Below are 25,213 nucleotides of genomic sequence, written 5' to 3'. Positions count from 1 at the left end.
GAAGAGGTAGATCAAATTCGCTGGGTGAGTTGCTGTGAGAGCTAGTCGCCATTTTGTTGCTTTTCACGTCCCTATAAGGGAAGGAAAGGCAAATGCAACTAAAAAGAAGCGGGAAAGGCTCAAATGGAGGACAGAATGCCTCCGTTGCGCCCTCTAACGGGCTTTTGTGTATCTTGCCTTCCAGTCAGGAACAAACCCCCTCAGAGGCCTCTCTCTCTCACTCCTTTGCCAAGTCTACACGACTAGGCCGTCCGAAGGAGAGACAACGCAGGCAGCATGGGGACCCTTCTGAAGCCCCGTGGATCCGCGCGCAGCCCTATTGCTGTAGGGTGACTTACCGCGCTGCCGCTCCGCTTGCCTCCTCTCTTTCCTTCCCGCTTGGTTCCAATCGCGTCTGCGAGGGAACGAAGCGCTGCAGGCGTCTGCCGCTCGCTCAAGGTCTACTCGCGAGTAGACCCTGCAGACTGCCGCCACCGGCGTTGTTGGGACCCATCCCAACGCTTCCGTTCTGTGAGGGAACGAAGCGCTGCGGGCGTCTGCCGCTTGCTCAAGGTCTACTCGCGAGTAGACCCTGCAGACTGCCGCCACCGGCGTTGTTGGGACCGATCCCAACGCTTCTGGTCTGTGAGGGAACGAAGTGCTGCGGGCGTCTGCCGCTCGCTCAAGGTCTACTTGTGAGTAAACCCTGCAGACTGCCGCCACCGGCGTTGTTGGGACCGATCCCAACGCTTCCGGTCTGTGTTTTATTTCAATAATCCGGATCTTCTGCGCTCCTCAGCAAGCGCCTGGAGAAAAACCGTCCTGCCTCGTGCAGGGCCGGGAGAAAAACTGGCGCGTCCTGGGTGGTATAGGCCACTCCCCCTCCGGATCGATTGGAGCACCCGACCCTGTGACGAGGAGGAGGAGCCTATACCCAGTAGTCGGACCGACCCACTGTCCAGACCACCGGAGAAAAGTCTGTGCACTTAACCACTACACCAAACTGGCTTTCATCTCCCAATCCAGGGGCCATCTTACGACAATCACTTTCATAAGTTATGGAGGCATTGAATGAAGAAGTGCTTTTTCACATCTGCCCTGAACCTACTGCCTATCAGGTCTCCAGGGCTTTTCAACGGAAGGCAGAGGTGCTGAGAGACCCTCAGCCAAAGGTTAGTTCTGGCCCACCCTCCCACCCCCCGCTCAGACCCAAATGTCCTATGAGTGCAAAACACGATGGCTTGCCTGCCTTCCTGGGTGCTCAAAGTTGATCCCCAGAAAGCTGTTCTCTTAGTCCTTCCTACTTGGCAGCAATACTCCCTCTAAGCTGTGGAGTCTTATGAGCAAAACGTCTACTTTGTGAACTACTGGCATTAAAGTTCTGAGCTACTGCATAAAGTAGTTAGCTCTGGGGCGATTTTTCCTGAGCTAAAACAAACAAAAAAATGTGTGAGCCAGAGGCTAAAAACCTGTGAGCTAGCTCACACTAACTCAGCTTAGAAGGAACACTGCTTGGCAGTCTCACCCAAACACAAGGAAACCTGGCAGTGAATTGCTGCCAGGGTTCCATGCTTTTGGGTGAGACTGCCGAGTAGTGTTCCCTCTAAGCTGAGTTAGTGTGAGTTAGTTCACAGTTTTTTAGCCTCCAGCTCAAAAAGCTTAGCCTTAGCTCAGGAGTAATGGCCCCAGAACAGGCTAGCTCACACTAGGTCACAGGGTTCCTTGCTTTTGGGTGAGACTGCCAAGCAGTGTTCCCTTCAAGCTGACAGTGTGATCTAGCTTACAGTTTTTTAGCCTCCAGCTCAAAAAGTTTTGCCGTAGCTCAGGAGTAATGGCCCCAGAGCAAGCTAATTGATGCAGCAGCTCACAACTTTAATCCCAGTAGCTCACAAAATAGAATTTTTGTTCACAAGACTCCACAGCTTAGAGCAAGGGTGTCAAACATGTGGCCTGGGGGGGGGGCGAAATCAGGCCCCTGGAGGGCTCCTATCAGGCCCTTGAGCAACTGGCTGTCATCTGCTTCCTTCTCCCTCTCTCTTGCTTCCTTCTGCATCACAGTTTGCTTTGCAAGGGCTTGCTCAATCGTGCAGGAGCTACAGAGCAAAACCTTTATTTCCTCCATTGGCTGAGGCTCCTCCCTTGCAGAGGAAGAGGGGACGGTAGAGCTTGTTTTTCCAGTCTCTCTCAATCGCACAACAGAGCTACTGAGCCAAGCCTCTCTTCGTTACACCTTCTGGTCCCCTGAGGAAGGAAGGAAGGAAGGAAGGAAGGAAGGAAGGAAGGAAGGAAGGAAGGAAGGAAGGAAGGAAGGAAGGAAGGAAGGAAGGAAGGAAGGAAGGAAGGAAGGAAGGAAGGAAGGAAGGAAGGAAGGAAGGAGACAGAGCTTCCTTTGCCCAGTTCCTTGGATCCCATAAAAGGGATACAAAGAAAGCACCTTTAATACCAACAAGTGCTAACGTTTTAAGCATGTTTTAAGGTTTTTTAAAATTTAATTGTGTTTGTCTATGTCCTTTATAAAGTTTATATCTCTGCTACCTAATCTAAAATCTCCCTGCTACCTAATCTTAAATGCCCTGGCCCAACAAGGTATATCAGATCTGGCCCTCATAACAAATGAGCTTGACACCCCTGCCTTAGAGGGAGTACTGGCAGCGATACCCTTGGAACTTCTGACTGCTCAGGGAAGCGGGGCAGGGGGGTGGAAAATGAAAAGGAAATCACAACCCCAATCTGCTAGACTGTGAGCCTGTGTCTGCCTCCCTCTGTCGCAAAACGGAAAAAAAAAGATCTCTCTCTTTTTTTAGTATCGAGTTATTACAATCACACCGTCTCCTGTCTTCAACATGTCAACAGTTAATTATCTGGCTGAGACACTTCTGAATTTCAGAAGCGATGGCAGCCTTTGGTCCTCATTTGGCGTTTTAACACTTGACTGGAACTGGATGTGAAGGGGAGGGAAAAGAATTAATGATGTGCCCAGGCAAGCGGCGGCTGCTCAGTAATGAGGCAACGTGCAGCCTTCAAGAGGCAGATACTGGGGCCAATGGGGGTACAGAAGCAGGAGGCGGGCAGATCCCTGTAATGAGCAGAAGCTGCATAACAATATGGCTCCTGTGAGCGGGCGATCCCATTGGATTTGCCAGCCCAAGGATCAAAATGTCTGAGGCCGGTCCCAACCAGTGCTCCCCTCTAAGCCTTGTTAGTGTCAGCTAGCACACAGATTTTTTTTAGCCTCTGGTTCACACATTTTTGTCTCAGCTCAGGAAAAATGGCCCCAGAGCAAACTAATTTAGGCAGTAAGCACACAACTTGAATGCCAGTAGCTCATGGAGTAGAATTTTTGCTTGCAAGACTCCACAGCTTAGAGGGAGTATTGGTCCCAACCATCTTCCGTAGAAGAGCTTTGTGTTAGAAGGAGAACATCTTACGCACCGCCTACAAAATCTTCCTTGGTGAAGAAGAGGACTGCCTGCCGATAGGCCGTCTCAGGGGTTGACGACATCACTCTCCAGAGACCATCGGGGTATGGCTTTGGCTTGCTGCCAGGTAGCGTTTGAGCTCTCAGGATCTCAGCCAGGCCCGCAAAGGCACCAATCCCCCGGAGCGCGCAGATGAGCGCGGGGCTCGACATGAGCGCGTTGATGCTCGTGTGCCAGTGCTTATCGCCCACTTCGAAAGGAGTCGTTTCCTTGGTTTGAGTCCGAGTGAGGCAGGGCAGCCACTTCAGTGCGAGAAGCTCGAATCGCTGGTCGTGGCCGTTGGAGACTGCCAAGACAAGAGAAGAATTACGGTCACTGATTACCATGGCGGTCTTTTGCAGGAGAATCCATCCTCAACATCCTGCCCTTGCATGGCTCCTCTTCTTGCCCATTATGGCTGCGATCACACAGGATTACATTATTTTATTTTTTTGTTTTATTAGATTTAAATCCCACCCTCCCCGCAGAGGCCCAGGGCGACTAACAACCAGGAAAAACACAACATCAGAACACAAAACGTTAAAGCAATCTACAAAATGCTATACAATAAAACGATAAGCTACGATTACATAGTCAATAGACGCTAACACCGCCGATACTATCTAATGAGTTCACACAGTCAAATCCAGTTGGAAAGTGGATTATTTAGTGTGCCTGATCGCAGCCGTTGTTTCCTTCTTATAATAATAAATAATAATAATAAACTTTATTTTTATATCCCGCCCTCCCCCGCCAAGGCGGGCTCAGGGCGGCTAACAGACATGGGGATCCCATGATTCATCTAAAACAATATAAACAATTTTAAATATATCAATTACATAGTGATTATTTAAAATAGATAAAATACATAAAATAGGTGCTAAAATACTATAATCATAATATCCACAAGATGGCTAGATGTCCACACGTCGGATTAATCAGGTTCTATCTCGAAAGCCAGCTGGAAAAGAAATGTTTTGCAAGCCCTGCGGAATTGGTTCAGATCCCGCAGGGCTCGCACCATCTCTGGAAGGTCGTTCCACCAACGAGGGGCTATCACTGAGAAGGCCTGCTCCCTAGTAGCCTTCAACCTAGCTTCTCTTGGCCCAGGGATTGTTAGTAAGTTCTGAGAGCTGGATCTCAGTGCTCTCTGGGGCACATATGGGGAGAGGCGGTCCTTTAGGTAGGCAGGTCCTCGGCCATATAGGGCTTTAAAGGTAATAACCAGCACTTTATAGCGAACACGGTACACAACCGGCAGCCAATGCAGATCCCGCAGCCCAGGCCGCGCAGGTTCCCACCGTGGTAGTCCCTCCAGCAGCCTGGCCGCCGCATTCTGGACTACCTGAAGCCTCCGTGTTCGGTATAAGGGCAGCCCCATGTAGAGGGCATTGCAGTAGTCTAATCTCGAAGTGACCGTTGCGTGGATCACAGTTGCTAGGTCGGTGCGCTCCAAGAAGGGAGCCAACTGCCTCGCCCTCTTGAGATGGAAGAAGGCGGATCTAGCAGTGGCGGCTATCTGGGCCTCCATCGATAGAGAGGATTCCAGTAGCACTCCCAGGCTCTTGACTTTGCGCACTGGTACCAGTGGCGCACCGTCAAAGGCCGGTAGGGTAATCTCCCCTCCCGGTCCGCCGCGGCCCACGCAAAGGACCTCAGTCTTCGCTGGATTCAACTTCAGTCCGCTCAGCCTGAGCCAGTCAGCCACGGCTTGTAATGCCCGGTCCAAATTCATAGGGACATCACCAGCCCAGCCGTCCATCAATAGATAGAGCTGGGTGTCATCTGCGTATTGATGACAGCCCAGCCCATACCTCCGTGCAATCTGGGCAAGGGGGCGCATAAAGATGTTAAACAACATTGGGGAGAGAACTGCTCCCTGAGGCACTCCACAATGAAGTGGGTGCCTCTGAGACAGCTCCCCCCCAATTGCCACCCTTTGTCCCCGACCATCAAGAAAGGAGGAGAGCCACTGTAAGGCACAAATTATATTTTAGCTCTGCTTAGAGTTCCCAGGTCCCCTTGCTGCTCTGGTGGGAGGATTTCTGGGGAGGGGGGCATTCTGGGGGTGGACTGGGACATCACACAACTTCGTGCAACATGCTGCTGTTACCCAGACGTGACATCATCGCGTTGAGGAAGCCAGGTTTTGGGGTGAAACTCTATGGTAAATTCGCCCTCAAACCACAGAGTTTGGCCCAAAATCCAGAACGTCCCTGCTTGATGTCCCTGCCACAACAATGTCACTTCTGGAAGACATTACTACAGTTATGTCCCTGTTTAGGGGTGCAGTTTCCCAACCAGCCAGCTGGTCCCTGGTGGGGAGAAGCCCCTGAAACCAGGGGATCCCCCCACTTGTACGTGGGGGCTGGCAACCCTATCTTTGCTTCCCAGCAAACCTTCTGACCTGGGAGTGATTGACAAACCTGACTATTCAGTTTGAAAACCAAGTGGGGGAAAAACAACCATTAAAAGTCCTTATGTGGTTGTACTTGGCAAGTTAAAAAAAAATCCAGTACAGGCCTTTCTGTTCGTCATACATGTCCACCAACTGAAAAAAATGCATTCAGTGTCGCGTGTGATTTTGTGCACGCTTATGTTTAAAAGGCTCAGTTTGCTGATACTGAAAGAGATCAAATGAGTTTTTTGGGGAGGGGACTTAACAGGGTGCCTCATTTTGACAAAGGGGAAGTGGAAGAAAACATTAGAATCCGTTTCAGAGGCTGCCGATGAAATGGACTTCTCGAGAACGCCGTCTCTGCTAAGCGCTCCTACATAACGTAATTATAGGTTTCAGGCTATCTCTGATAATGTTTCCTTGGCAAGGAGATTAATTATAGATCCAAACGGGATTGTAGCGCCAACCTAGCATGCGCGAGGAAGTTATTCATGTTTGTGTTTGCAAACTGGGCATGCTGCATGCGCGCTAGAAATGTGGGGCTTTCGTGGCTCTAAAATTACAGTGACACCTCGGCTTTGCGCTGAAACCCTCTGTAGAAAGAGCCCTCCCCCTTGCCTTGAATTTGGTACAGCGTTAGACATGGTAATGTGTTCTTATTCTCCAAGAGCTCAATGGATCCTATTCAGCCACCGAACAAATAAGGCACGTGTCTGTTGGTGCCAAGAGGTAAGTAAGTGAAAAGAAGAATAAGAAGTTTGGCATGGGCTCCTAATCTATAGATGTCACTTTTCAAAGCAGTGAAGAAAAATGCATTAAAAACAAGGGCTGAATGCCTCGATCGGCACAGTTATTGACGCAAGTTTGAGGATTAACTGACGCAAGCAGATTTGTGAGGCTGTGAAATTAGGGGCACACTCATTCATGGGTTTTTTAGCCTATTTTTGGTTCAAATGCGTTAATTGTAAGGAGTGGAGCTGCTGGCTTGGTTTGGGTGAATGGGGAAACAATGATCGGACGAGGTTGCCCTTTGTTACCTGGTAAAGTGGCACCTGCTCTGGTTTGTGGAGGATTGCTGGGGTCCTGTTACCTGTTACCTGAGATCCTTCTGAGTCTGGTTTTCATATCCCTATGCCAGGGTGGCCAAACTTGCTTAACGTGAGAGCCACATACAATAAACGTCAGATGTTTGAGAGCTGCAAGATATGAATATCAGCTGATTGACAGCTGCAAGGTAGAAAGGAAGAGAGGGAGGGGAAAACAAATAGATGGGGAAGGGAGAGGCGGAAAGAAAGCAACTTAATTTTAACTCCAAGCTGCCAGCTGGCTTGCTTGGTGAAGTGATGTAAAGAGAGAAATGCCTTCTTCAAGCTGGCTGATGGGGTAGTGGGGGCTGCAAGAGCCACACGATAAATGTGAAAGAACATAAAAGAACATAAGAGAAGCCATGCTGGATCAGGCCAATGGCCCATCCAGTCCAACACTCTGTGTCACACAGTGGCCAAAAAACCCAAGTGCCATCAGGAGGTCCACCTATGGGGCTAGAAGCCCTCGCACTGTGCTCCCCCCAAGCACCCAGAATACAGAGCATCACTGCCCCAGACTGAGAGTTCCAACAATAGGCTGTGGCTAATAAAAAGGCCACATGTGGCCCCCAAGTCACAGTTTGGCCACCCCTGCCCTATACAATGGGCTTTTCTACACTCTCAGAACTGCTGTTGAGCAGAACAGCCTTGAAAGAACTTGCGGCTGACCCAAGGTCACATCAGCAGGTGTATGTGGCAGAGTGGGGAATCAAACCTGGTTCTCCCAGATAAGAGCCCGCACACTTAACCACCATACCAAACTGGCTGTCAAAGTTGCATTACCTGTGAAAGCTCTGAGGTGGGGATTACCTGGGGCTTGCGCTTCCTTCATGTATCCAAGCGAAAGGATTGGGTGAAGGAATTCACCTGCAGTCTTCATGGCTTTTTTCCCAGACAAGGTCAACAGGACGATTTGTTCCATATCAGGATCGGAGGCATACCTCTTAGGGTGTAAAACTTCCAAGGGGATGTGGGAAGGATCAGGCATGGCGCAAAAACTACCACCTGCCAAAGGAATGAGAAAAATCTTCAGATCACTCAGCATGTCCTTCCTGCATCCTTCTCTGAAGAAGGACGCTTGATCCTCTGGATCCTCTGGATTTAGGATGGATTCAGGCACACAGCTGCTGGCTGGGCAGAGGGCAGGAGCGCAAAACCTGGGTTCAAATTCTTCCCACCTGTAAAGTTCACTTGGGAGCCCTGAATGAGTCCGTACAGGGCTTTTTTGGTAGAAAAAGCCCAGCAGGAACTCATTTGCATACTAGGCCACACCCCCTGATGTCACCGTAGTTTCACATAAGGCTTTTTTGTAGAAGAAGCCCAGCAGGAACTCATTTGCATATTAGTCCACACCCCCTGACACCAAGCCAGCTGGAACTGCGTTCCTGTATGTTCCTGCTCAAAAAAAGCTCTGAGCCTATGGCCCAGTTCAGACACAATGCCAAACGTGAATGAACCACAGATGTCTGCATTCCTCATCCTCCCTTAGAATATACCAGTTTCCTCCCTATGTTCCTTTTTCAGGTAAACCATAATTTCTCATTACATTTGAACAGGGCAAAGGACTCCACCCGGTGATCCTGCTTGGGTGGAAAGGCCACCTGGAAATGTTTTAAATCAATCAATAAAAATAAAAACACACTGCAAACATATTGTAGCTTTCCTGCAAACAAACCAGGAGGTTTGGCATTGCATCTGAACACAGCCCACTCCCGGTGTAATTGACTTGTGAGGCCAATTGTCTCTCTGAGTACCTTGCAGGACAGCCAGAATATAAATACTGCAGAGACACTTAGTATGTGCAGCTGCGGCATTTCCTTCTGTGTACAGAAGGATGACCCGTACACAAGGCCCTTTTTTTGTAGAAAAGCCTAGCAGGAACTTATTTTCATATTAGGCCACACCCCCTGACACTACTGTTTTGTGCAGTGCTTTTTTGTAGAAAAGCTCCAGCAGGAACTCGTTTGTATATTAGGCCACACCCCAACACCGCCATTACTTTGCACGGGGCTTTTTTATAGAAAAAGCCCAGTAGGAACTCATTTGCATGTTAGGCCACACCCCTGACACCAAGCCAGCCAGAACTGCATTCCTGCTCAAAAAAAAGCCCTGCCTGTACACCTACCACCCTTTGAGGCACGAACCAGCTGCATACATTAAAATGAAAGGGTCAGGTGACTGGGACTTGCTTTCTCATACTCTGTAATGTCCCACGCACACTGATTTTGCAACCAGCATAACAACCAAAAAGTAAATGAAATGCTGCTTTGCTTTTTGATTATGGTACTACTGACCTGCCATACATTTTAACACTCTCCTGTGTGCATCCGGTCAAGGTAGAAGTCATAAGAACATAAGAGAAGTCATGTTGGATCAGGCCAATGGCCCATCCAATCCAACACTCTGTGTCACACAGTGGCCAAAAAAACCCCAGGTGCCATCAGGAGGTCCACCAGTGGAGTCAGGACACTAGAAGCCCTCCCACTGTGCCCCCCAAATCACCAAGAATACAGAGCATCACTGCCCCAGACAGAGAGCTCCAACAATAAGCTGTGGCTAATAGCCTGCTCCCGGTGTCAGTCTCCCAAACACACAAAAACTTTCAATGGTAGGCATATCCAACTCCAGTTTTACTATGAAAAAAATGGCCTTCTGAATTCACATTAATGCAGCGCATTTACAGAGTGTTCCTGCATTACCTCAGTAATCCTTACAACCCTTTTAGGTAAGTCAGCATTACTACCCCCAAACTGCCCACGTGTGGTTGAGGTTGAGACAGAGTGCCTTGGCTGAGGCCACAAAATGCTCATGGTCGGGTCAAGGTTTGAATCAGGAACTTTCTGGGGGTAACAGCCCATTGGTACATTGTCCTCTTTTTTGAGATATAAAATATTTAGGGTGACTTTCTTGGGAGGCTGCTTTTTGAGCTGGAAGACTGCTGAGGGTAGGCAGAAAGGGTGTCTCAAACTCTTTCCCACAGGTTATTTTTTTGTTACTGAAAAACACCCTCCACCGGCTGTTCTGCACCCCGCAAGGGAAAAAACCGACTGACGCTTGCATCTTTTTCACAGCAGATACAAACAGCTGGCGATACTGGATGGGCAGGGTATTTTTAGTGTAAACAAACAGGGGAGAGGGAGAAAGTAAAGAAACCCCTCTCCCTTTGGGCTCATCCCCTGATATAAACAGCAGTGACTGCATTCTCCCCCCCCCCCGAAACCCCCCCCCCTCAAAAATGTTCTTTCAAAGAAAAATCACAGAGCAACGTAGATCAACTCTGCCTTTGGCCTTTAAGCCATCGTGTTATCCTCGATCTCCATCACACAGAAGGGTTCCCATGCTTTGCATCTTAGGCCTTGCTCTGATCTCACGCACCCAGAGCCTGCAGCAAGCTGTCGGTGTAAGGGGCTGCATGAAAACTCCAGCCTGGTTCCAGTTGAACGCTGGGTGGCAAAGTCCTTTGTATCTCCGCCAAGAAGCCTTTCTTGGCCAGTCCGTTCATCAACCCTAAACAGGGAGGCAAAACCCCCAAAAGGATGTGAGAAGAGTCTATTTTTGGAATAATGTAGTAGAAATGTCACCAGACATGACTTTCATGCGGGGTCATGTTTCCAGTTGCCTGCAGCGGTGACACTACAGTATACTGCGGCACTTGCAGAGCAAAAATAATGAATATTCTGCCACAAAAACCCTTAAGAGCTGCTAATGCTTCCAGTAGCAACCTGCTACAAAAATGCAAAAACAGGTTTCCTACCTGTAACTGATGATCTTCGAGTGGTCATCTGTGCAGTCACACTTGTGGGATTAGGCGCCTGCGCCGATCTCGATCGGTAAACTTCAAAGCTGTGGATTTCCGCGGGCCGACCCAGCGCGCATGCCCAGGCGCCCCACCGCGCATGCCCACAGGGACGGCCGCGGACATCCCGCCAGTTCCTTCTGGCCGCCGCGTCAGCCCCATGGCGGGACCGGCTGCAGCGGGGAAGGTGGGCGGGTAGTGTGACTGCACAGATGACCACTCGAAGATCATCAGTTACAGGTAGGAAACCTGTTTATCTTCTTCGTGGTCTCTGTGCATCACACTTGTGGGAGATTAGCAAGCTCAAGCCTACCTGGTGGAGGGCCAGCCGGTCCGTCACTCTGAAACAGACTGCAACACTGCACGGCCCACCGAGGAAGCTTGTCTGCGTCGCAGGTCCAGGGCGTAGTGTGTCACGAAGGTGTGCGCCGAGGACCACGTGGCTGCCCTACAGATATCCTGCAGGGGAACTCCCTTCATGAAGGCCTCAGAGGTAGCAACCGCTCTAGTCGAGTGGGCACGGAGCGGACCTGGAAGAGGCTGCTTCCGGAGAAGGTAACACAAGCGAATTGTCCCTGTAATCCACTTGGACAGACGCTGAGAGGAAATGCGTTGCCCCAGAGAGGGCTCCGCATATGACACGAACAACCTAACATCTTTCCTGGAAGGGCCCGTACGATGCAGGTAAAAGGAAAGTGCCCTCTTAACATCAAGGGCGTGCAACGCCCGCTCATAGTCATTTGCTGGAGAGGGAAAGTAAACTGGTAGATGAATCTCGGAATTGAGATGGAATGCGGACACCACCTTTGGGAGGAAGGTGACATCTGGACGCAACGTGGCTCCTTCAGCAGAGAACACCAGGTAGGGGGAGTCGCACCTGAGTGCTGCCAGTTCCCCAACCCGCCTCGCCGAAGTGATTGCCACGAGGAAGGCCGTCTTCCACGCCAGGAGGTGGGACGAACACGTCGCCATTGGCTCGAAGGGTTTCCCTGTCAGAGTCTTGAGAACCAGGGGAAGGTCCCAGGCAGGCGCAGGGGCCCTAACCGTGGGGTACAGTCTTGCCATGCCTTTCAGAAAACGTTTAGTGTCCGGGTGTGCAAAGGGTGAATGGCCGTCTATCGGCCCATGCTCTGCAGAGATCGCGGCTAGGTAGACCCTTACCGAGGAGGGTGCCAGGCCACCGTCCAACAACGAGACTAGAAAGTCCAGAATCACTGATAGGTCTGCCCTATCAGGCACCGCAGAACGGTCTGCAGCAAAGTTGGCGAACCTAGCCCATTTGGCTGCATAAGACCGTCTTGTGGAAGACTTTCTGCAGTTCATGATGACGAACTGGGCCCTGTCTGAGAATCTGGGTCCAGGCGCCAAGCCGTTAGGCGCAGATGAGGAATATCGTGATGCAGGACCTGCCCTCGGTGAGAGAGCAGGAGATCCCGCACTTGAGGGAAACGATGGTACATCCCCCCCGACAGACGGAGAACCACCGGGAACCAGGACTGCCGGGGCCACCACGGAGTCACCAGAATCCCCCTCGGGCGTTCCTTCAGGATCTTCTGAACGACCTTGGTGAGGAGCGGTATAGGCGGAAACAAGTAGATTACATGATGCCTCCATGGCACTAGGAGCCCGTCCCCCAGCGCTAAGGGGTCCGCACCCCCCCTGCAGCAGAACAGGTCGCATTTTGCATTTTGCCTGGTAGCAAAAACGTCCAGCTCCGGAGTCCCCCAACGGCGGAAGACAGGGCGTAGGAACTCCCAATTGAGCTCCCACTCGTGCAGTAGAGCTCCGCCCCGACTCAGAAAGTCCGCCTGTGAGTTCATATCTCCCGGGAGGTGGGTTGCCCGTAGGAACACTCCCCGAGAGATGCACAGCTCCCAGACCTGGAGAGCCAGCTGACAAAGCCTCTTGGACACTGTGCCCCCCTGCCGATTGATGTAAGCCATGGCAGTGGTATTGTCCGTCATCACTGCTACTGCCCTGCCCTCCAGGAGCGGCAGGAAGGAGCGAAGGGCATGAAATATGGCTAGCAACTCGAAGAAGTTTATGTGTTGACTGGCGTGATGGCCTGGCCATCGGTCCCCCACACACATCCCCCCCATGTGGGCACCCCAACCCCACAGGGAGGCATCCGTGGTGAGCGTACGAGTCGGCTCTGGCTTGTGAAAGGGAGCCCCTTCCAACAGGTGACTCTTCGAGCCCCACCAGGACAGGGACGACAGGATCTCCGCTGGAACCGTGAGCAACATGGAAGGGTGGTCCACGTTGCACCTGAAGCTCCGCAGAAACCAGAGCTGTAGGGGCCTCATCCGAAGCCTCGCAAACCTAAGGACAGAGGTCGTCGCCGCCATAAGTCCCAAAAGCCGTTGGAGTATCCGGGCCGGAACGGTTGGATTCAGTCGGAGGGAGGACACCAGCTTGACTATGGCGTCCGCCCTGTCTGAGGGGAGGAACGCCCTGCATACTCGTGTGTCCAGGATCGCCCCGATGAATTGTACTTCCCGAGAAGGCGTCAGATGAGACTTCTTTAGATTTATTTGGAGCCCCAACTCGTTCACCAAGGTCAAGGTGATGGAAATGTGACGCAGCAACTGCTCCCTCGACACCGCCACCAGGAGCCAGTCGTCGATGTATGGAAAAAGTGTCATGCCTTGAAGCCGAAGATGAGCGGCAATGACCACCATGGTCTTGGTGAAAACCCTTGGGGCTGTACAAAGGCCGAATGGTAGGGCTCTGTACTGGAAATGGTCGTCTCCGACCGTGAAGCGCAGATACTTCCGATGCCGAGGGTGAATGGAGATGTGGAAGTAAGCGTCCTTCAGATCGAGAGTCGCCATCCAGTCTCCTTCGCTCAGGAGGGGGAGGATATAAGGCAGGGATGTCATTCGGAACTTGTCGCACCTTATGAAGGCATTCAGGGCCCGCAAGTCCATGATCGGTCGGAGGCCCCCATCCCGCTTGGGGATCGCAAAGTATCGGGAGTAGAACCCTTGACCTTTCTGGCCCTTGGGAACCTTCTGGATGGCATGCTTTTGACAGAGCGACTTGACTTCCTCGCAGAGGGTCAGAGAAGGAGCTGTAGAGACAAACCTCGGGGTATAAGGGCGGTGGCAAAATTCTATACAGTACCCCCGTTTGATTATTGACAATACCCACCGGTCCGAGGTGACACGGGACCAGGCAGGGAAGAAATTGGCAAGGCGGATAGAGTCCAGGTCCTGTGGGCCGGCCACAACTGGAGGAAAGTCAAAGGCCCTGCTTGCCTTGCTTGGCGGCCTTCTGGCGGGCAGGTTGGGCGGAGGATGGGGAGTACTTATGTTTCGACTGGAAAGAAGGCCGAGTGAAAGGGGCTGATTTTGAACGCCACTGTCTGTCAGGTGACTTGGAATACGGCTTCTTTTGCCAAGTTTTAGGCCACTGACGCTTGGACGGAGGGCGCTGCCCGGACACCCCCAGGTTTCTGGATGTTTTGATACTTTTATCCAGCTCCTGGAGGACCGAGTCCGTCGTGGAGCTAAACAGACCTGCTCCATCGAAGGGGAGATCCTCGACGTATGCTCCATCGAAGGGGAGATCCTCGACGTGTATACGCTTTGCCAGCGCCATACCCTCTTTCTGTAACTTTCGCAATGCATTGCAGCTCTGCTCAGGAAGGGAGCCCATTATGGTGGAGACTTGGTCCCAGAGGGCATATTGGTAACGGCCATAGCATGCAGCGTAGTTTGCTATTTTAACCCCTAGGGAACTGGCGGAGTACAATCTTCTCCCCATAGCGTCCAGTTTCCTGCCTTCTTTATCTGGCGGGGTGGAGTGGGTCTTTCGCGCCTTGGAGGACGACGATACTACCACCGAGTTGGGTCTAGGGTGGACATAGAGGAATTCCGCTGACGCTTCCTGGATCCTGTACATATGATCCAGCCTGCGAGAGGAGACAGGTGTAGAGGAGGGTTTGTCCCAAGAGGCCTTGGCCGTCTGCAACATGACGTTTGTGAGCGGTAAGGCAATCGCCGTCGAAGTGTCCTGCTGCACTATATCGAAAACCGTGTCAGTCACTGTAGGTTGAGGCTGAACGGTGGTGAGGGAGAGGGTCTGGGCCATTCTCCTTATAAGATCTCCGTAGGATTTGAGGTCCTCAGACGGAGATATCGGCTGTTCCTCCGAAGTCTTCGGAGGCGGTGAGGCTTCACCATCAGAGGTCCCCGATGAGTCATCCACTGACCTGGAAGATGGCTCGGGGGAGTCGGAGGGTTCGGAACGATGCCGGGAAGGGAGCTCCTGAGGTATCGGTGTCGACTCCTTGGCTGGTGGAGAACGCTTGGGTTCCTTCTGGACTGGCCTGTCGAGTTCGGGGGGCTTCGACGCTGATGCCGACGGCTCATTACGTTGCGTTCTATGAGACATCCTAGAGCGATATGAAGTCTCAGAGGCTTGGTCCCAGTCTCTCTGTGGTTGTTGAAGCCACGGAAATGGGTGCTGCATGGAGTAAGCCCCATACAGGTACTGCCACTGTCTCTGGTCCCAGGGGACCTTGGTGAGTAGACGATGTGGTGAAGGGTCGTCATCTCTGCGGCGCGGAGATCGGCTGCTGGACGATCGGTCCCGATGAGGAGATCGGTGCCGAGCGGGAGAGCGATCCCGACGGGGAGATCGGTGTCGAACCGGGGAGCCGTCCCGACGGGGAGATCGCTGTCGAGCAGGAGAACCCCGAGGCTGAGAGACCGATCCTTCGGCTGGACTGTGCCGGGTACCGATGCGTTGTGCCGATTCGATCTCCGACTCCGAATCGGAGATGATAAGTTGAGTCGACATCGACGCCAGCTGAGAGCCCGGGCGCTTGACCGGTGACGCGAAGAGCTTCAGCGGCGGAACAATCGGCGCGGTCGGATCGACCGGGGATGCTGGAGAGGACTGAGAGTCCGATCGCTTTAACTTCTTAAGCTTCTTTTTCTCCGAGGGCATCCCTTTGTCCTCCTTGGGCCTTTTTATCGGCACCGAGGACTCTGAAGCGGCTACCGAACCGGATCGCTTCCGGGGTTGGTCGGTAACGACGGGCCGCTCGGTATCGACTGGGGTCGATGACGACTGATCCGTCTGGCCGGGCCCGGATTCAGTCTGGTCCGCTCGCGGGGAGAGCGCTCGCTCCATCAGGGCAGCTGCAAGCCGGGCCGCTCTGTTCCTGCGCGTCTGCTTCGAGAATTTTGCACAATGGGGGCAGGAATCAGGCTTGTGTCGCTCCCCCAAGCACAGTAAACAGAGCGAATGGCCGTCTGGTGGGGCAATCTTGCTCCCACACTCGGAGCAGCGACGAAAAAATCCCCACCTCCTTTCCATACGAGGGAGGAAAGCGGGAAACGACGAGAGAGAGGGGGGGGCGTCCCAACCCCGAAGGGCGGGAAACAAAAGGAAGCCCGCTCTCTCGATAAAAATAAGGAAACAAACCTACACTATCTAAACTATCTAACTACGAAACTAACTATATACAGCTAACTATGCAAATCCGAAAAGGAGAAAGTTCACCGACCGTGGCGGAGAGATCAACCGATCAGCGCGGCGGTCAGAAGAGAACTGGCGGGATGTCCGCGGCCGTCCCTGTGGGCATGCGCGGTGGGGCGCCTGGGCATGCGCGCTGGGTCGGCCCGCGGAAATCCACAGCTTTGAAGTTCACCGATCGAGATCGGCGCAGGCGCCTAATCCCACAAGTGTGATGCACAGAGACCACGAAGAAGATCTTGGCTATCTGTTGGAAAGCTTTCAACCTCACAATATTCTTCCAACATGGTGCTGCTTTCCCCTATTACTTCTGAGGCTGTAAAAACACATACGTGGATTTGGAGGTCAATTCAAACTGCCAGTTCTCTCCCAGGAGAGAGACATCATAAAAACATAAGGGAAGCCATCTTGGATCAGGCCAATGACCCATCCAGTCCAACACTCTGTGTCACACAGTGGCCACAACTAAGGTGCCATCAGGAGGTCCACCAGCGGGGCCAGAACTCCAGAAGCCCTCCCACTGTGCCCCCCCCAATTACCAAGAACACAGAGCATCACTGCCCCAGACATAAGAACATAAGAGAAGCCATCTTGGATCAGGCCAATGGTCCATCCAGTACAACACTCTGTGTCACGCAATGGCCAAAACCCAAGTGCCATCAGGAGGTCCACCAGTGCCCCCCAAGCACCAAGAACACAGAGCTTCACTGCTCCAGAAATAGTGTTCCATCTCTACCTTGTGGCTAATAGCCACTGATGGACCTCTGTGCCATAGAAGAACATAAGAGAAGCCATGTTGGATCAAGCCAATGGCCCATCCAGTCCAACATTCTGTGCCACACAGTGGCCAAAACCCAGGTGCCATCAGGAAGTCCATCAGCAGAGCCAGAACTCCAGAAGCCCTCCCACTGTTGCCCCTCAAAGCACCAAGACCCAAAGCACTGCCCTAAACACAGTGTTGAATCTACACTTTGTGGCTAACGGAGTTTTTACCTTTCAGCAGCACAGCGATATGATGGCTAGCATTCTCCTTCCTCAGCAGCAGAACTAAGCAGTGCCTTCGGGGCTGGACCGGACAGCTGTCCCCTGAGCCACTCCGATCAAGCAGACCAGAATCCTCACAAGGGCAAAACACGGCTACCTGTCATGGCCAAAGCCAGCAATTTACAGTGTTAAGACATTCAGCTTGAAAGTTATCAAAAGAGCCAAGGGTCAGAACGTTCCGCAAGACTGGCCTTCGCCAAGTCGGAGACTTGGATGTTCGGGCACATGTGCTTGGAGAAAATGCTCCAGCAGAAAATTGCCAGTGGGAAGGGAAGCCTTCAGAAATTGGGCTTGCTTCTGTGTATCACTGTGAAACTTACACAGGGATCATCCGTAGCCCAGACTTACACTGATTGCACCAGCAGGCTGTATGGTTATTTGGGCCATTGTCACATGATATTATGGCGGCACTTTGCAGGTGGTAGGCCAGAGGTGGCCAAACTGTGGCTCAGGAGCCAAATGTGGCTCTTTCACACATATTGTGTCTTTGTGTGGCTCCCAAAACCCCCACCATCCCATTGGCTGGCTTGGAGAAGGCATTTCCCTCTATAAATCACTTTTCCAAGCCAAGCCAGTCAGTGGCTTAGATAATGTATTTAAAGTTAAAGCTGTTTTCTTTCCACCTTTCCCTTCCCCCTATCTATTTTCCTTCCTTCCTTCCAACATCTGACATTCATTTCTTGCGGCTCTGAAACATCTGATGTTTATTCTGTTTGGCTCTTATGTTAAGCAAGTTTGGCCCTCAGCTTTGTAAGCTGAGTTTACCTGGTAAACAGACGCTGCTGTGTTTGTAGCTTTATTTAAAACACTCTGCTAACTATGAACATATGAAGCTGCCTTATACTGAATCAGACCCTTGGTCCATCAATGTCAGTATTGTCTTCTCAGACTGGCAGCGGCTCTCCGGGGTCTCAAGCTGAGGTTTTCCACGCCTACTTGCCTGGACCCTTTTTAGTTGGAGATGCCGGGGATTGAACCTGGGACCTTCTGCTTACCAAGCAAATGCTCTACCACTGAGCCACCATCCCTCCCCTACTAGAGGGTACTGGACTAACTATACCAGTTAACCCCAGTAAAATTACACAGCAGGGGATCTACATGCAGCTTCTTAATGTTCAGCCGAGCTTGGACGTTGTTATTAAGAAGCTTCATATCTTGAGTGAGTTCGGTAGTTAAGTTATAAAAAACAATAATTCACAATAAGAGCCAATTAGATGAGATATGAGAGATCAGAATTTAGGATCTTTTGCAGGTGTCTTTTATTTTTAGGATAATCGCAAACCATGTGGTTCTTTGAAGATTGAGGGACGTGAACATATGAAGCTGCCTTAACACTGAATCAGTCCCTTGGTCCATCAAGGTCAGTATTGTCTACTCAGACTGGCAGCTGCTCTCCAGGGTCTCAGGCAGAGAAAGGTCTTTCCCATCACCTGCTACTTGACCCTTTTAACTGGAAATGTCAGGGATTGAACCTGGACCTTCTACATGCCAAGCAGATGCTCTGCCACCAAGCCACGACCTCTCCCCTGCTGGGAGGGATGGTTGTTCAACCCCTTCCTTCCATGTCTCTACTGTGATTTAAATTGTCCCTGATAGGCCACGATTAGCTGCATGGAGCTGCGGGAAGAAGAAGAAAAAATTGGATTTATATCCCGCCCTTCACTCTGAATCTCAGAGTCTCAGAGCAGTTTACAATCTCCTCTACCTTCCTCCCCCACAACAGACACCCTGTGAGGTAGGTGGGGCTGAGAGAGCTGTCCCAGAAGCTGCCCTTTCAAGGACAGTTCTGCGAGAGCTATGGCTGACCCAAGGCCATTCCAGCAGCTGCGAGTGGAGGAGTGGGGAATCAAAAAACAGGTTGCTTACCTGTAACTGATGATCTTCGAGTGGTCATCTGTGCAGTCACACACATGGGTTTTCCCGCTGGGACGAACCTGACCTCGGAGAATTCAAAGCTAGCCTAGGCGTTTATTTTGGCCCGCACTCCCTCCCGCTCTTGGGAGCAGGCATCCACTGCGCATGTCTGGAGCGAGGGGAAGGCGCTCCACCCACCCAGTTTCTTCTAGCCGCTGTACAATAGTAGTATAAGTGCAGACTATCTTAAAAAACCAGCAGCGGGGACGGCTGGGCGGGCGTGTGTGACTGCACAGATGACCACTCGAAGATCATCAGTTACAGGTAAGCAACCTGTTTATCTTCTTCATGGTCTCTTTGCAGTCCCACACATGGGTGACTGGTAAGCTGAACTGCACGGAGGTGGGTGCTGGTTCTGAAAAGAAACTACAGAGGTTATACATGCATATCAATTAAAACATCCAGATAAACACAAAGATAATTGCACTCACTGGTGGAGAGACTGTAGGCTTCAATCAAAGATAGAGCGGAGTACAGCCTGTCCAAAGGACGAATCTTGCCGTGCACGAACATCTAATGCGTAGTGCGTGACGAACGTCGATGTAGAAGACCAGACTGCAGCAGCACAGATGTCTTCTATAGGCACGCCCCTGGAGAAGGCAGAGGATGTAGAAAGAGCTCTTGTGGAATGGGCTCGTAGATGTTCTGGGGCAGGTTCTTTAGCCAGTTGATAACATAACGTAATGACAGCCACCAGCCACTTAGAGAGTCTCTGGGTAGAGATTCTTTGTCCTTTTTTATGGGTTCCGTAGGCTACAAAAAGTCTTGAGTCCTTACGAAAAGAACCCGTCCTGTCTATATAGTAAGCAAGGGCTCGGCGTACAGCAAGATTGTGTAAGGTTCGTTGGCCCTTGTCGGTAGGATTTTGGAAAAAAGACGGCAAAGTAGTCGGTTTCCCTAAATGGAAGGGTGGCACAACCTTCGGGAGAAAAGCAGGGTCAGGTCGTAGAACTACTGTGTCATGGTGGAAAACAGTGTAAGGAGGGTCTGTCCGAAAGGCGCATATATCACTGGCCCTTTTGCCAGATGTAAGTGCCACTAATAATGCTGTTTTCCACGATAAAAGATTCAGTGGGATAGATGCCATTGGTTCAAAGGGAGGTTTCATTAGTTGGCTTAGAACCAAGGATAAATTCCAAGAGGGGTGTAATTGACGGGTTGGTGGCCGGAGATGCAGAATGCCCTTAAGAAATGATTTTGCAGCAGGATGGGAGAATACTGTGCGTCCTTCTATATGCAGATGGAAAGCCGAAATGGCAGCTAAGTGCACTTTCAACGATGAATAGGTAAGACCAGATTCAGAAAGAGAAAAGGTGTATGACAGGATTTGAGCTATAGAAGATGATGTAGGATGGAAATTGTGATGAGTAGCATACTCAGTGAACTGCTTCCATTTTAGGGAGTAAGACTTCCTAGTAGATGGTTTTCTGGCATTCAACAGAACGTGTCTGACTTCCGCAGGAAAGTCTAAAAACTGATCCTCCATGCGGTCAGCCATAGGCGACCTGGGTCGTGATGTAGGACCTTGCCATTCTGTTGTAAAAGAAGGTCCCGAGCTTGAGGGAAGCAGTGGAATACACTGTTGGAGAGAAGAAGAAGGGTGGTAAACCAAGGTTGACGGGGCCACCATGGTGTGACTAGTATGCAATTGGTTTGATCCAGTTGGATCTTTTGGAGAGTCTTTGTTATTAGTGGAATCGGCGGGAACAGAAAGTGGAGTGGTCCGTCCCATTGGTAGAGAAAGGCATCTCCCACAGAATGGATCGAAGGGGGGCCTCGCATATAAAATCGGGTGCTTTGGGCATTGTCTGGAGAGGCAAACACATCGATAAGGGGAACTCCAAATTTTTTGAAGACTGGTTGGAGGTACGACTTTTTGAGTGTCCACTCGTGATTGTTGACGAGTTGTCGACTTAGGGTATCCGCTTGGAAGTTCTGGACCCCAGGAAAGTGTACAGCTGTCAGGTGTATGTTGTGTGCAATGCTCCAATACCAAAGGGCTAGAGCTCTTTTGCAGAGACTGGTGGATGCGGTCCCTCCTTGCTGATTGATATAAAACACAGTCGCCACATTGTCTGATGTAACTTGAATGTGTCGACCGTGAAGTGATGGCAGGAAGGATTTGAGTGCTCTGTGGACTGCTAGGAGTTCCAAACAGTTGATGTGGAGAGATTTCTTGTATGCTGTCCACTGTCCTTGCACTGTTAATGTGTCGAAAGTGGTTCTCCAACCCCATCTCGAGGCATCCGTGGTGACGATGGCTGATGGAGGTTGTCTTAGGAATGGCATCCGTATGAGGAGATGATCTTGTATTGTCCATCACTCTAAAGCTGGTAAAATGTGACGTGGAACTGTCAGTAGGGTTCGCTGAGATTGACGATGAGGATGGAATGATTGAACAAACCACAGTTGTAGGGGTCTCATGCGAAGTCTTGCATGAGAAAGGACTGAGGTTGTGGCCGCAATCAAACCCAGCATGCGTTGGAAGGTAAGGGCTGTCTGGGTTGGTTGAGATATGATAGTATTGGCCAATGTTTGAATATTGCTGACTCTGTCCACTGGCAGATAGGCCTTGTGATCTATAGTCGATAGACGTGCTCCTATAAATTGAATGTCTTGTGTTGGAACAAGGTTGGATTTTTGGTGGTTGACTTGTAGACCCAGAGATGACAAAAGTTCCAGAATGGTCGAAATGTCCCGTTTTAGTTGTTCTTTTGATTGACTTACTACGAGCCAATCGTCTATATATGGATAAATTGCAATTTTCTGTTGACAAAGGGACGCTGCCACCACTGCCATGCACTTCGTGAAAACCCTTGATGCTGTGGATAGGCCAAAGAAGAGGGCTCGAAACCTCAGGAATCTTCTGTGGCAATGGTTGATCATAAGATGGAAATATGCATCCTGGAGGTTGATGAGTGCCATCCAGGCATTTTTGGGAATGAAAGGGAGGATGGACTGCAAGGTGATCATGCGGAATTTTTTGCATTGGATGTGTCTGTTGAGTTCGCGAAGATCCAATATCGGGCGCTGCCCTCCATCTTTCTTTGGAACTAGAAAGTATCGGGAGTAGAACCCCATGCGATGGTATTGAGGTGGAACTGGTTCTATGGCCGCTTTGGCCAGCAAAGCAGCAATTTCTTCTTGGAGAGGTAGGGAGGGAGGGGTAGGTATAAAGTGATTGCGCTTTGGGGGCAAAGCAAACTCTATGGAGTAGCCCCTGTGGACAATTGCTAGAACCCATGAGTCTGTTGTTATTGACTTCAACATGGGATAAAAGGGAAGTAGGCTCGATGCAGTTGGATGGTAATGACGTATTAGTGGTGGTGGCAATATGAACAAGTCAAAGAGACTGCTTCGTAGCCGTAGCAATCTTCTTGGTTGGCTGAGGTTGTTGGTGTTGGTGGAATGGCTGTTTAGCCGGTGGGGCCTTATGCTTCCAGTAGTCGGTTTGTCTGGGAGAGCGAGGGTGCTTGTAGAATGGTGTCTTCCATAGTCTTTGTCTATTAGTTTGAGATTGTTGCTGGTTAACGCCAAATCTCTTGGCTCTTTTCCTACTATTGTCCACTGTGGTTAAGATGTCATCAGTGGTTGCATTGAATAAGCCTTGTCCATCAAAAGGAAGATCTTCAATTTTGAATTTTATGTCCGGTTGGACGGAAGATGAACGTAGCCAAGCATGTCTGCGTAATGCAATGGAGGCAGCCATCGATCTTGAGGAGCAGCCCAAAGCATGTCTTACGGTGTTAATTTGCTGCTTGCTTAGACGATTAAGCTCTTGTAGGAGCTTAGAGGCTTGTTTCTGGGATGCTTCTGGCAGGGATGTTACCAAATTACTCAGTTGTGAGGAGATATTAAAGGAGTAGGCGGAAAAATAAGCTAAATAGTTATTTATTTTGGCTGTGGCTGTTGAGATAGAGTAGAGCTTCCTGACTATTGTATCCAGCTTTCTTCCTTCTTTCTCTGGTGGTACAGGATGACATGTTTGCTTAGACTTTGATGACGAATACACGATCATAGAGTTAGGAGCTGGATGATTAAACAGGAACTTGGATTCTGGTGCATGAATCTTGTATAGTGATTCTACGCGTTTGGATGTTGGCGGGATGGAGGCTGGCTTATCCCAGGCTTCCTTCAGGGCTTCTAGAGGGACTGGTAACATAGGTAAAGAAGATCCTGCAGGTAGATCGGCATGAACCAAGTCATGGACCACGTCAGATATTTTTGGAAGATCAGTTGTTAGTTTGATAATGTGGTGGCTATGTTGGAAATTAAGTCCAAATAAGATTTTGCTCCTTCTGATGGAGACAGTTCCGCTGGCTTAACAATGTCGGATGCTGGTGATGCTGGAAAGGAGACTGAATGAGATGATTCAGAGGTTTCAGCTTCAGATTCCTCTTCTGGAGCGTCAGGTGGTGTGGTGTGTAGTATCGGTATTGTAGCCAGAGGCTTCGTCGTGGGTTGACTCGGCCGTTGAGGAGGTTGTTTTGAAGTTGATGTTGAAGGAGTCAGTGACATATTTATTGGATCCTGGTAAGACTGGGCCATTCCTCTATATTTTGGTTGAGAAGAATCTTCACGGTACTGAGGTTCCGCATCTTGGTATTGATCAATACGGTACCGAGGGTAGTCTCAATGACGATGATATTCAACAGAAGGGGATCTCGAAGGCGTGTAGTGACGTCTGTATGGAGATCGAGACCGGCTGTAGTAACAATATCAATCTCTTTCCCAACTCAAGGATCTTTCACGGTACCGATGGGCGCATAAATCCCGATCTCTCCCTCGGCTCGGAGATCTTTCTTGGTATCGATAGGTCCGGGGTTCTCGGTGTCGAGGGGATTCCATATGTAGTGGGGATACAGTAGCATCTTTGAATCTCCTTGGCGCCGACACGTCCCAGAAGGAGTGTAAGTCGAGTTGGTTTTCCTGCATCTGGGTATGAGGTGGCAATTCTGTCGGCTCCTCGGTTAAGAAATGGATTCGTGAATGGATGGCGATGGTGATAGGGATCGAATTCTTATAACTTCCTCTTCGATCTTGTCCATCAGTATCGACAGTTGCGTTGGGACGTCTGGAGTTGGAGGCGATTTCGGTACAGAAGTCGGTGTTGTAGCCGTAGTGTCAGAAGCTCTGGGATCCGGTAGAGTCAGCTTCGATACACCTCTCGGTTCTTGATGTCCCTTAGATGACGATTCCAAGTGTTTCTTCTTGGATTCGTGGGATTTCTTTGTATGTTTGCCGGACTTAGGCTTGCTGGGAACCAAGGCCACTGAAGCTGCCGGTTTCACCACGTCCCTCTGAGGAGTCAGGGAAAGTGGTGATCTTTGGGACCCAGAAGCATGCGACATAGCAGGTCGCAAGGAGGATTCCAAGAGGTGACTCTTCAGCCTCGCAGCGCGGTTTTTTCTCGCCTGTTTTCCGAACTGGTTACAGTGGGTACAAGTGTCTGTTCTGTGAGCTTCCCCCAAACAGAACAAACACTGAGAATGGCCGTCGGATGATGGGATTTTCGCCCCGCAATGAGTACACTTCTTAAAAGTGACTTTAAGATCTTTTCCTTCCATACGCCAGTATATGTGTGTGTGTGTGTGTGTATATATATATATATACATGATATTTTTACGATACCAGTAGAAGAAAGAAGCGAAGATCGGAGGGAGAGGTCAGTCAAGGATGAGGTAAGGATGAGGTAAATAGGCTAGATTGACGAAGGAGACACAGCAAGGAAGGACTATCCCGGGAGGCAGTTAGAAAGAAACGGGGTGGGTGGAATGCCTTCCCCTCGCTCCAGGCATGCACAGTGGATGCCTGCTCCCCAGAGCGGGAGGGAGTGCGCACCAAAATAAACGCCTAGGCTAGCTTTGAATTCTCCGAGGTCGGGTTCGTCCCAGCGGGAAAACCCATGTGTGGGACTGCACAGAGACCACGAAGAAGATCCCAAGTTCTCCCAGGAAGAAGAAGAGTTGGTTTTATACCCTGCTCTTCACTACCTGAAGGAGTCTCAGAGTGGCTTACAATCTCCTTCCCTTCCTCTCCCCACAACAGACGC

General features: G+C 50.6%; 1 protein-coding gene across 1 annotated transcript in view; it reads right to left on the bottom strand.

Annotated features, from left to right (window-relative positions):
* LOC132588594 (dynein axonemal assembly factor 8-like) overlaps window positions 1–24,096 on the bottom strand; it is a 97,804-nt gene extending 73,708 nt beyond the window's left edge. Inside the window, exons 1-6 of the mRNA XM_060261026.1 lie at window positions 23,918–24,096; window positions 19,637–19,751; window positions 17,197–17,344; window positions 10,296–10,427; window positions 7,731–7,925; window positions 3,412–3,744 (exon numbers count right to left, since the gene is read on the bottom strand). Of these exons, the coding sequence (XP_060117009.1) occupies window positions 3,412–3,744; window positions 7,731–7,925; window positions 10,296–10,427; window positions 17,197–17,344; window positions 19,637–19,751; window positions 23,918–24,096 (1,102 nt within the window). The remainder of the gene's footprint in view (window positions 1–3,411; window positions 3,745–7,730; window positions 7,926–10,295; window positions 10,428–17,196; window positions 17,345–19,636; window positions 19,752–23,917) is intronic.
* Window positions 24,097–25,213: the final 1,117 nt, after the last annotated feature.

Source organism: Heteronotia binoei, chromosome 20 (assembly GCF_032191835.1).
Source record: "Heteronotia binoei isolate CCM8104 ecotype False Entrance Well chromosome 20, APGP_CSIRO_Hbin_v1, whole genome shotgun sequence".
Lineage (NCBI taxonomy): Eukaryota > Metazoa > Chordata > Lepidosauria > Squamata > Gekkonidae > Heteronotia > Heteronotia binoei.
This window is presented reverse-complemented; position numbering and strand designations above follow the sequence as displayed.